Source organism: Lineus longissimus, chromosome 1 (assembly GCF_910592395.1).
Source record: "Lineus longissimus chromosome 1, tnLinLong1.2, whole genome shotgun sequence".
In the NCBI taxonomy this organism is placed as follows: Eukaryota; Metazoa; Nemertea; class Pilidiophora; order Heteronemertea; family Lineidae; genus Lineus; species Lineus longissimus.
In genome coordinates this window covers 2,098,138-2,110,542 of record NC_088308.1, presented here as the reverse complement: position 1 = coordinate 2,110,542, position 12,405 = coordinate 2,098,138, and the positions used below count along the sequence as shown (strand labels likewise).

Below are 12,405 nucleotides of genomic sequence, written 5' to 3'. Positions count from 1 at the left end.
ATCGTTACACATATAAGTGCAGTGTAGATCCAGGTGTTGCTTTTTAGATTGTCGGACCTTCTCATGAGGACTCCAATGATCCAGCCAAAACTTCTAAATTTGCGTATAATGAAAGGCAGAAACCACAACCCAACATGTCCCCCTGGATATAATCAGGCCATTTCAAACCCTGTAGCAGACTTTCAAGTATTTTTTTCTCAATTTTGATGATTTTTTCCCATCAGAAGTGTTGAGTGCCCCATGTTTGGAAATAGTGATAATCGCAAGTGCAGAGTAGAAAGCTTGTGACCCTTTTCTCATTGTTGTAAGTCCTCTGCTATTTCAACCTTTATCTTCTTTTAAATCTGGGTGCCAATTGCAGATTTTCGGGTGACAAGTGCAAATTTCTTCTCTCTCTATCATATTTTGAACATTGTCTGTGCTTTGCAAAAAACTAAAAGACACTTCTTGCCTTTTTGCTGTTTGGGTGAAAATCTTCTGACATTTAGCACTCATTTTTCACCTGGGTGTTTCTTGTGCATTTGCTTTGAAATTATAGGCCTACTTTCGTCAGAAATAAGGTTGTTTAAACATAACTTGATGAAAAGTTGACTCAATTGTGTCTTTGCTTCAGATGAACAAGAATAGGAATTACTCCGGTAATAGGACAACGATTTTAAATGATTATTACCTATAATATCGTTCGCTAACCACAGAAGTCAACAATTCCTTGCTTCACAGTTCTCTAACTTTAATTCCCCTAATGAAGCACGTTATTCAACCTTTAAAACTAATGAAAAAAGACAATTCATCATCATCATCATTTCATACCAAATCTGGTGACAGATATATCTTGTCTGATTCATCTAAAAGCATGAGAGGCACTTGAATGATCCGTTCTTTACCTGTTATAGACAAAAATGATAAGAAGGTGTTCTTTTAAATTTATTCTAAGAGATCTTGTTCAGACCCAACAGTCCCTGTGCACGGCACTAAGCTCTTGTCTTGCTTTTCACATACAGGAGGAACGATCATGACCGCGTTAAGATGTGAACAAGGTGTAAGTACTTCTTCTTTTGTCTGAATGGGGGCGCTGCCTATGGGGACTGTATCGTACTAACACCACTAACACTAGCCATGCATTATAATGTTGTTTTCTGTAACAGTGCTTTGTCCCCTTATGCTATTTGTGATGTTTTTAAAAGAAGAGCTTCATGTTTAAAAGTAACACAAGAATAAGATTATTCAGAAAAGGTTAAAATAAGGAATAACATGAGTTCTGAACAGTCAACAGGGCCTGGTTGTCAAATCCTCTCAGCTTAGTGACACATCTCATATTGTCCGTTCAGTGGGCTTTTTTCTTCTTACCTCTCTTGCCTCTCACAACAACTCTCTTAACATTTTACTGAGACAGTCGTTCAAGTCTATCTATTCTGGCCAACCTTTCGTACTTAGGCCTACCTCTAACGTCTAGATAGGTCACTTTTGGTGTATTTTCTACTCTTTACTTGTGTTTGTTCACATCAAAGACTTTCTCTTTGCATGTTAGTGTTTTCTAGTGTGCTCACCCACTGCTTGTATCCATCCTAAACTAGTTATGAGCTTTTCTTGACTATCATATCATCACACAAAAAGTTGAAAATGTTACCTTATTGATTATGAAAATATGTATGTCAGAGGCTGCCTAGTGCTTTTTTGTGAATGTACTTCCACATTATATCATGACATATGACAGTGAAAGTTTTTGAGTCATTTCGTTAATTAAACGGTGCACATAAACCGGCATTCTTAGCAGATCATTTTGACATAACTTGCAACAAAAAATAATAAGACCGAGCCAAAATGTTTCCTCATTTGTTAATAGAGCCAACATGTTCTTAATGTTCTTTCTTTGTCTACTTTCAGGTTTCTACGATTCCCAATATAAAACAGCTCAGAAAACCGTCCGATTCAAGTAATCCGTCAAAAACCTTTACCAGTTCTCCCGACCTTCTCGACCTCAATCCGGCCATTATCTCTCCCGACGAAGGCATCCATTCATTATCTAGTGATAACAGTAAACAATCGTCCACAGACTCTGATTTCAACGGGTGCATGCGCTCCGTCAAAGAAATCGCTCTCAGATTTGAGCATGTTGAATTGGGTAAAGGCATAACTGCCAAGCAAGCAGCAATGGCACATCTTCAAGCTGCGGCTCGCCGCGCACAAATGGCAAGAAAAGGAAAATCAGCCCTCACAAAGAAAAAGGACAGGAAGCATCGTAAGAGTGTAACATTTGCGGACACCATCGCTGAAGACGTCGTCAAAACTGCCGAGAAAAAAGCGTCCGAGAAAGAAAATCCGGATAGCCCGGTGGAAAAACAGGCAGCGGGTTATGACTCGGATTATGACGAGGACACTAGCGACTCCTGTGACAGCGATGATGAGCAATGTTCCTCGCGATGTATGTTGTGTCGGAAACGACGGGTGGAGCCACCTTTTGTCTATTGTAAAGATTGTGAATCGTACATGCAGCGATTTTTGCCTCAGCCTGAGCCAGCTAGCGATGATGGTTATGATGGTGAGGTGAAGACGGTTTAGAGTTTTTCACTCGGAAAAGCAAAGCCAGATGAAATTTTATTTTTGATACGTTTTTATCTTTACCATCAAGCTGCATTGCATACAGAGTGTGTTGACCTTAAAACTTTAGGGGATATCAAGAATTGTAAGAGTGAGAAAGTAGTTCTCTCATTCTCTGAATGCAAGCCCCTCTATTAAGGACAATGATTTGTTCCATTCAGTTTAACCTCCCTATTCAGGACAGCATTCCTTATGGAGATGTTCCATGATAGACAAGGGTAAATTCTTGAAAATGAGTTCTGCTGATTTAATAGAAGTCTGTATCATTCTTGATATCCCTCGGAAGATGCCTTAGGTCATGTCATCCATCCAACATTTCATCGTCAAGTTCTAGAGTGGAACCTGCTGCAAAATCCAGATGATCTCCTATATTGATTTGTCATATTCGTACCACTTGTAACTATTTAAGGAAGAAGTCTATTTGTAGTTAGACTTTTTAGATGATAGGCCTAGCATAGATCTGGTGTTTTCACTGTTGGAACCTTCAGGAGTCTTTGAGCGATTCCATGACTGTTTTGAAGGGGGTTATAGGCAGGAGCTCGGGGACCAGTGTACCCTGTAAGGGCAATTGCATCCTGCTTGATGAGTCCTCCTTCAAGCGTGAATTGTGCTGACGTATTTGTGAAATCGTAGAGACAGCTATTGGTGACTTTGTTTTACTTCACCTGGCCCACTTTGCTCCTGCCTAGTCTCCCATTAAGAGCGTTTTCACTCAGCCAGGTTCAATTCACGAGTAAACTTGGGAGAGCAGAGGACAGCACCTACCTTCTTCAAGACCTCCGCTCCAGAGAGTTCAACACTGAAAACATAACACAGTGCTAATATGAGTAAAGTTTTGTTGAGTTGTCCAGTGAAGTTTGGTGTTTGAATTGTTCGTGTACATTGTTGTCCTGCCATGATTTCTCTTTGTTGTAATCGTCCATAATGTTGCATATCAGTTGTACCAGGTGGTGCCGGTAGTCCAGCGATATACCGGGCCGCCCAGTCCATCCACCAATATCAATAAACATATCAAATGTTTCTAATTCTGTATATTCCTGCCATTGTAATCCTGTATATCTTATAATGTGTATTCCTGCCTCGTAATTTTGTTTCTATTGTATAATCCGGCCGCCTCATGCACTTTCATTCCAGACTGTCCATAATTCCGGCCTATCGTCTGTCCAATAATCCTGCCTTTCTTTTCAGTTCTCGCCTCGATTTGTCCTGAATTGGCTAAAGTTACACAATCACTTGATTTCTAGTGATGATAACATATCGTATTAATATTTAACTGAGATTTCAGCATATCAGTTACCTCCAGCCATTTGTTCATTGATAACTTTTCGATATTTAAGATTTAGAAACGCAGATTTATCATAAAAGTTCAGATTCTACAAATATTCAATGAATTCTACGAGAACATTCCAATTTTGTGTAAATTAGTAAGATTGCATGGCATATGGTCCAATTTCAACATAATTTGCTTGCCAGTTAGAAATTTTGTATTTTGTCAAAGAAATTCTAAACGACAGGTTGCGTCCAATATTCATTGCCACTACCTCTGCTACTTAACCATAAATTTTCACAATGATCGTTAATTTTGGTTAAAGGTTTCAAGCCCTTATTTGTCCGGCCTTGCTTGATGAGTCCATTTCGCATGCCTGTGGACGTCCAATTTGATAATTATAACCTGTGAGTATACCAGTTAAAGAAATTGATCGATGCTATTAATAATTAATAAAGATGCATTCTACCGAACTAACGGCTTCCATGACTTTTTCAAGGGCAAATGTTTGGTATAACGTTATCTAAAGACTGAAAAATGTTTTGTAATTTTTTGGAAGATTGTTGTTAATATGTCGAAGACTAATATCATTATTTTACAGCCTAATAATATAAAGTCACAGTAGGTTTGTTATGAATTGCATAATTTGTAAATTTTGGTTTCAAATTTTTAAAAAGTATTGCATGAAATTTAAAAGAAAACAGCCTGATAATTTGAATTATATCACATTGATGATAAATTGTATGAATAATAATAATCTGGAAAGTTTGTAAATATTTGTTCGAAATTGAAATCTTTGGACAAACATTGCATGAAATATGAAAGAATGCAGTAAATGTAGTAAAATGCATTAATGAATTTATTTTCAGAAAGATGATGTTTATTTTGGTCTGAATTTTTCTTCTGTTTCGATCATTATCAGCTTTGGACAGCTTGATATCTGGGGTCACTCAAATCATCTGATGATAGCATATATTTAATTTGGGGTCTGATTTTTGAGAAACATTTGAATATTTGTTTCAGTGAGGGGGGGGGCTTGGTTGTTTTACACACAACTCATATTCAAACTTATTGAATATTCCCACTTATCTTCCTAGAGATTTTCCTCTAGACACTAGTACTGTCGGAACTCTGTCCTTACAAAATAACTCGAAGACGCACATATATTTAAATTTAATTTCGTCTTTATCTGTCTAAAGATTGTAATGTTTCCAAGTTGGTGCTAGTCGCAATTGTATAATAATTATTAAAATCTGTAATCATTTGTGCAATTATCCTTGAGTAACGATATCAGCACAAGCTTAATGTTCATCTGAAAATGAAAATAAGGAGTACTTTGGAGAACATTCTGAAGACATACTTCAAAATGGGTCCAGGTGATATTGACATTATTTCTGTCTGGAAGGGGGGGGGGCAGAAATCCAAATTATTTTTGGTATTTAAAGTTACGAAAATGTACAAGAAAGGTAAAAACTTTCAGCTCCTTGAGAGTTATTGCCCTGTGCTTTTCATTGGGGCTTTGGTCCAATCCTCTCTTATTTTTCATACCAGAATCTCAACAGTTTTGTGCATGTTGTTCAGTTTGGTGATGCTGACTTGTGAAATGTGGCACTTTTGACTAAATGTTTTAGTTTATTTAAGACATTGTACATAGGCTAGTTAGATTACACATCATAGGAAAAATTGGAAGGTTTCTTTAGGAAAAGTTTACAAATTGTACAGATTATGTATTTTGATATTTGAATGGTTAATTTAGATGAAATTTCAATATTGGTGAAACTTGCTGTTGGAACTTAGATTAAGATTTAGTTGACAAGCTTCGTGTGTCAGCAGGCAGCATGTTAAATATTTTTCGATGCATTTTTTAACCTGCTGGACTCGAGCGAAATTGAAATGTAATTATACTGTAATACCAAATTTGATTAATTTCAACTGAGTTATGTTTAATGTGGCTTATGTCCATTGTCGAAGAATGCAGGTTTTTCATACACATGTGTACCATTGATGAAGTTAAAGATTATATTTTGCAGAGCTTAACACTTTTAGAAGCGGGAGCTGCCATATGATGGTCCATTGTGCTGAATGTATGACATTTATATTCATCTACATGATTTTTACACTACAAAGTTAAGATTTTACGAGACGAATTAAAGTCTATAACTAAATCGTAATAACAAAAAGATTAACACATCTTTTATGAAAAAAAATTGTTTCTTGTAAAATTAAAAAATCATAAAAATGGTTCATTTCTGATGGCTTCCTGAGTGTTAAGTGGATGTTCTAGTCTATTGGCCATTTGGGCATTTGTATTCTATTAAAACACCAAATTTGATTCATATATTATTCTTAAGATTGTTTTTAAACAGCATCAAACTGATCTTAACGAGAAATCACTTCTCTAAGTGCTACACACACTTTCAGTTTTGGAAAAACTTTTGTACAAGACAAGGTTGACTTGTCAAAATTTGTTTAGAATAAAGGTTTGCATTCTAGAAATTTATGTGTTTTTCCTTCATACATCCTGATATAGTCAACGTGGTCAAAAATGCTTACCCATTTGTGCGAACAGTGCCAAGTGCAGTTGAGAGTACACCTGGGTAGGCTCGTCACAACCTGTCTTCACTGTTGTTCCTTGCGGAGCTAGGGAAGAAAGACTTTCGTTAGAATTGACCAGAACCTGGTATAACTGTCCTAAAAGACTGATCCAGAGTAGTCTCTTTATGTAATTAAGAGTGACTTTGATCTCCTGCTCTCCTCAGTCGGATGGACAGCTGCAAGAACTAGAATCCTGGAGAAAAGACGTCTTGGATTATGTCACATCTTGTCCGGACATGGTACGGATTACATGACACATCCTTGTAGAGACAAAATAACTTCTAGAAAATGTCTTTGAAAAGGGGAAAACAATATTAAAAAGTGATACAACGTCCTTTTGGGTACATTGTGTATTCATATAAACCAAGGCCTTGCTATTATTTCCCAAAAAGACTTAATTGAAATTGTCACCCATTCAACTATAGCATGTTATAGCCTATATACTGTTTCCGGCAGAGCATGGGAATTTAAAGGGATTTGATACGGTATACTAGTATTCCATACAGATACTTGGTCACCCACCTCGTATCCACACTAGTCAGCTCAACAGTTGGATATCAGATAAGCAATAAATGTAAATCTAGGACACAATTCACAGGGGTCACAGCTTACTGTTACACCGGTTACCCTGGTGGAGATGTCCGGAACAAATGTACTATGTTGGGTTTGATTTGACCTATAATTTTTTGGTTTCCCAGCATGAAATAAGCAAAGCATAAACTTGCCAAAATAATTTAATTAGATATTATAGAGATGCATATTGGTAAATACGTAGTTAGAATTATAGTAATATGATGAGTCATAATTGCGTTGAAATTACCGAAAGATTTGTAATTATTGAATATTGACACCATGCACAAATAAAAGTCAGCGAAGTTCTTGTCGCCTTCCTCAGCGCGAAAGCGTTGACAGATCAGATGAGACAGACAGACAAACACCACTGTTAACACCCTTGGTAGTCTGTCGCTCAGCTGAAATTTTAGTATTTTTGGCTGCCCTCAAAAAGAGGGTGAATAAACAATCAAGATAACGGAATTATTGGTTGAAGACCTCGTGCTCTCAGTTGTCAGTGGCTGCGGAAAGGGGCCGAGATTCGCAGGTGACTACGACCTTACGTTCCCGTGCAGTTCCATTTTAACTGAAGGTCTTCCGCCAGGCCATCTTGCAATGTTTTGAGATCGCTAAATCACTCGCCCAAGCTCGATAGTGGTGACGCAAACGCATGGGAGTCAGGATGCAGCCAGGCAGGCAGGATGAACTCATCGAGTTCATTCCGTCAGCCTCGCAGACGGCGGATCAAGTGTTCAACTGACGTCCCAGCCCTCGTACCGGTACATGTGATCACCGACAGTCACATTGTTATTTTCACCAATAGTGATATTCAGTGTGTTTCTACGTTTGCTGGTGTTTGCAAACGAACCGCCACCTTCTATAAGATTTCACAGAACAAAAGATATCCAGACTTTGAACGCGTTTTAATGCCCCTGAATGCCACCCCGCCCCCTTCCCTAATCCAAGTTGCGTATATCCACTTAGAATGTTACACCATGAAACCCTCGCCAGTTTCCCAATCTATTCTCTTTTACTGTTTGAACCCTCGATAGGAGGGCAGCCAAAAATACTTAATTCAGCTGAGCGACAGACTACCATGGGCGATTAAAACCAATGGTGTCCGTCCTTCTCATCCGATCCATCGAACGAGCGGAGTAGATGAATTGTATATAAAGGCTTTCGGTGACTTTTGTTTGTGGTATTGAAATTCGATATCTATAAATCTTTCGGTAGTTTCAACGCTGTTATTACTCATAAAATTAGTAGAATTCTTATTTACATGTAACTTACATATGCTAAAATATTTTCTAATGATTCTATTCTGGCAAATAAGTTACATGTATTTGAATCCTTTCTGATTGCCACAAAGAATGATATTGCGAGTCGAATAAAACACGACACATTAGTTCACTGCATCACCACCAGGGCAACCGCCGGTGTAACAGTAATGAGTGACCCCTGGGAAACAGTGTCCTATATTGTAGATTAGAATTCTAAAGAATATTCTAATGCCCTACGGCATACAGGTAGGGTGCGTACTGTGAGTCAGTATCAGTGTCTAGTAATTGAGTGCAAGGACGTTGTGTCCAAGTGCATTAGCCCAACGATGATAATCTGTCACACGTCTATTTCATTGCTGGAAGCCAGACGCGTTATCTATGGGCCGTGAAAACCGCAAAAAATCTGTACATGTTTTTGTAAGCTGTCGTCGCTCGCGCAAACTTGTCTTGCATGTTTTTGTGAAAGAGGACGTCGAAGAACGCGGTCGTATATCAAAACAGTATCAACACTCACTCTGCAGGACGCGGAATATAGCCTATCTTTGTAGAAGTAGACCTTATGTCATACAGATGATCTTTAACTCTCTGGGACGTATTTGTTTAGTTGTGGCATAGTCAGGATAGTCGCAGTAGCCTCCTTTTCGACGTCGTTGCAAAGCCCAATCGAGATACTCGAACTTCCCATCAAATGAACAAGAGGGTTCCGGTCCCCTGTCATTTTGGTATGCTTAAAGTTTCCCGAGAGTCGGTACCAGTCTTGTAGAGATCGTTGTCGTCGTTGTGATAGAACGGGCGCCGGAAACAAGTCTTCTGGGACTAAACTGCAACCTTTTCCTCAGGGTGCAAGGAGAGTACATCAACAATAGCGAGTGCCACGCCCCCTTGCGAAGGTTGACGCAACTGACGCTTACCAAATCCATCAAACCATATTGACAGGTTTTATTGTTTATTCAAGATTTGTAATCACGTTTTTATTCCAGACCATCATTGCAGAAATGTCATACCATCGCAATGTATTGGAACTTTATTACATTATTTTGTGTATTGCGATAGGTGCTGATGAAACACTTTTCATCCCAGGATTAAAGGTAATAAAACAAGTACATTCGTATTGACACACTTCGTACTTCGTCGTTCGTAGCTCTTTGTAAGGCTTGCGAAACCCTCCTATTGATGGAAAAGAAGCCAACGAATGGGCTGGGCCATTTGTTTAATGCTTCACCCTTCTCACATCACAATAGCGTAGGATGTATTTGGTATCATTTCGGAACCGGTGACCGCCTCCAATGCAGTAAAGTGGAAAGTTGATGGCGAAGTTACAATACCACAATGTTAAAAAAAACACGTATTGTAGATTATAACGCAAGCTCCAATACCTCTCTGTCATAACATACATCTTTGTCAGAACTGGAGTGTCCATGATGAAGAAGTATAAGCGGTAAGGAATCGAGGTAACGACGTAGGCGAAACTGACGAACAGGAGCATTCTGGTCAAGTAGTTCGTCTTCTCTGTGTTGCCCGCCCCTCCCTGCATCTCGGAGCGTTCTTCTGAAGCCTTTTTCAGTTTGAATATGATGACGATATTTGACATTATGATGACAGCAAAGGGACAAGCTGTTCCAAAGAACAGCTGGAACGCAGAGACTAGCATTTCGATGTCCTGGTTTTCGAAATCGGTGATGAGTGTTTCTAGACCTAAAAGGCACATGAAAGAGAGATATTTTACCTTTTCAATGCAAGGCCGTATCTTCAAGTAGAAGGTAAATCTAAGTCATAGAAGATGAAGTTTTTATGCCGATGTCTCCCTTTTATGATTTCTTACCTTTACACCGGATATTAACGCTGTGAAGAAGGACCTGAAGCTCAAATCAATACTAAACCGGTGTAAAAGTAAAAAGTGTCCCCCCTGGAAAAAGTGTCCGGCCCTATTGTATTCTGCAATATGGTTCTATAGAGACCCTGACCGTCAATAGCTCAGAGATTGAAGCGCATAATAGAATCCTTTGTTCCCGGACATTTTAACCTAGGACATTTTAAACTTCTACACCGGCTTCCAGCAGGAACGGAACTTCATCGCAATCATCGATGTGATACACCTACCTGTGTCTTTATCTTCGTAATGTTGATACGTATAGAAGATGTTGATGTTGAGGGGTGCTATGATGGCTGTGGTCACGCCCACTGTTATATAAGCGCGTTTATTGGTACAGAGCCTGGTTGCCGCCATGGGAAATGCAACAGCTATCAATCTATCCACTGACATCTCTGCTAGGAAAAGTCCCGAGAGCATCGCTGGACAGAAGGCGAGGTACCACTCCAATCTTAAAATATTAGCAATACTATAAGAAACTAGTGTAGAAGCCGGAGAGAATAACTAGGTTGTTTACGGTGAGTTTATCACGTTTCGTCCTTACATTCTAGCCAACTTATGGTCAAACGAAGTTGCATAGAATGGAAAGGCCGAACAACGTATGATAAAACCAAACTTACAGTGATCGACCTCCCCTTCAAGCTACATCTGTTAAAGCTAATTCTTGTTACCAAGAACAGAGACCTTTTATTTCACCTTCCTCGATCTGAACCCCAATTTTAGACCCTGCGTCCAGCTGGAGCTGTACCCTTCAGCAACTCTATTGCACTCCTACAAACTTCTCGTCGCATATTTTACTGGGAATAATTACCCTATGGGGTTTCCATCAAGCGCTGCTGACACTCTCCAAAAAGGCCGAGAATCATTCGCCGAGCTCGATCGAATATCATGCGTGATAGACAGGCGCGCATACTTTGAAAGAGCACTTGTTCGAACGAGTGCTCAATATACGCACCTGTTTATATTACTCGATGTTCATTTCATCCGATATCTGATGTAACAAAACGCGAAGATGATGAAACATATGGCATTATTTCGTCCCATGCTTTGTCATCGTCGAGTTCTATGATCAGACAAGAGCCTCCTGCCCAGTCAAAACGGTGAAACGTTCGAAAACGATTGTGAGGGTTTGGGAGGCGAAGGATAAGCAGACAGGCAAGGACCACCAAACGGCAAGCCGTGTTTTCTCTGTCAATTGGTGAAACACCGGTCGACAAGAGAGAGTTTTCGCTAATCCCGGAAACGCCAACGCCGGCCCTATCCCATCGTTCGGCAACGTGCTCAGTGGGTCGAACAATGGGATAGGCGTTCGCGTTTCGGGGGGCTTTGCAGAAACTCCCTACTAGGTAAGATTAAGCGAGATATCACCGGTGAAAATCAAAAATATGTGGTAAAATGCTGTACATTCGGCCAAGCGTTGGCACAGCTAGATCGAACTATTTCCGTGAAACTCCACTCTCTGGTTACGCCGTAGGGAGTTTTCGCAAAGCCCCCCAAACGTCCACGTGAACGCCTATCCCATTTTTCGACATCGTTATCAGCAGGTCGAGCAATGGGACAGGCGTTCACGTTGGCGTTTGGGGGGCTTTGCGAAAACTGCCTGGGTACTCTTCTCCCCCGAATCGTGAATACGTACATACATGTATACTTACTGAAAGAAGACCTCCCGAAAACTCCCTTGGATGGCCGACCCAAAGCCCCACGTGACGCATACAAGATACGATACGGCAGCTACCAATACCACGTTATCTGCAATGGCCGTTGCAGTCATGTACACACAGACAGACAGTTTACGATTGTGCGCTCTTAGATTCACCAGCATCGTGACAAAGTTTCCAGGGATCCCAACAATGGCCACGATGACCAGGACATACTTGTACAGGAAATTGTACACATCTTGCATAAGTTGGTAGTCAGGCTCCTTTTCGGCAGCGGTAGTTTCATAAACGAGTATGCTGGTGTTCGCCATTGCAGCTTTCGTACATTACTGGACAGAAATATCTTTGTCAGTGGTTACCATAGTTTCCTACTTGGCTATTTCTAATGGTCGTGTCACCTTTCATGTTAATTATTTTAAAGACTCATGGTATATCCATTTTGGTCCAGAGTTAAAAACGATGATTACTATTTTTGTATTCGATGTGATATCTCTGATATGGACCTTGATGTAGCACTACAACATGCTGATGGAAGAGTTGGTGTTGGTGATGAAAGTGTTGTTGTGGTTAGGCCTTTTGCGAATG

At 39.8% G+C, this 12,405-nt stretch overlaps 2 protein-coding genes across 4 annotated transcripts in view; one reads left to right on the top strand and one right to left on the bottom strand.

Moving 5' to 3' along the window:
* Nucleotides 1-6,361, top strand: part of LOC135484390 (uncharacterized) — a 52,119-nt gene extending 45,758 nt beyond the window's left edge. Inside the window, exons 16-17 of one of the 2 annotated variants that reach the window (XM_064765797.1) lie at nt 1,002-1,039; nt 1,885-6,361. In XM_064765797.1, coding sequence (XP_064621867.1) covers nt 1,002-1,039; nt 1,885-2,559 — 713 coding nt within the window. In that variant the 3' untranslated portion in view covers nt 2,560-6,361. The remainder of the gene's footprint in view (nt 1-1,001; nt 1,040-1,884) is intronic. The other variant, XM_064765807.1, reaches the window with a different exon arrangement.
* Nucleotides 6,362-7,081: 720 nt separating this feature from the next.
* On the bottom strand, nt 7,082-12,167 carry LOC135497750 (uncharacterized). Of its 2 annotated transcripts, none has more exons than XM_064787602.1 (3): nt 11,815-12,167; nt 10,393-10,631; nt 7,082-9,987 (listed from the first exon to the last, which is right to left on the bottom strand). In XM_064787602.1, the coding sequence occupies exons 1-3, from the start codon at nt 12,129-12,131 to the stop codon at nt 9,503-9,505; spliced, it is 1,041 nt and encodes a 346-aa protein (XP_064643672.1). In that variant the 5' UTR covers nt 12,132-12,167; the 3' UTR covers nt 7,082-9,502. The 2 variants fall into 2 exon arrangements, with proteins under 2 accessions (XP_064643672.1, XP_064643680.1); XM_064787610.1 differs by having other exon boundaries at nt 7,083-9,987; nt 10,393-10,613.
* Between the last annotated feature and the right edge of the window lie 238 nt (nt 12,168-12,405).

Coding starts and splice junctions, on each gene's coding strand:
- LOC135497750 (XM_064787602.1), bottom strand. CDS start 12,131: ATGGCGAACACCAGCATACTCGTTTATGAAACTACCGCTGCCGAAAAG. Junction 10,632..11,814: donor TTTCGGGAGGTCTTCTTTCA/GTAAGTATACAT, acceptor AGTTTCTTATAG/TATTGCTAATATTTTAAGAT. Junction 9,988..10,392: donor TTACGAAGATAAAGACACAG/GTAGGTGTATCA, acceptor TGTGCCTTTTAG/GTCTAGAAACACTCATCACC.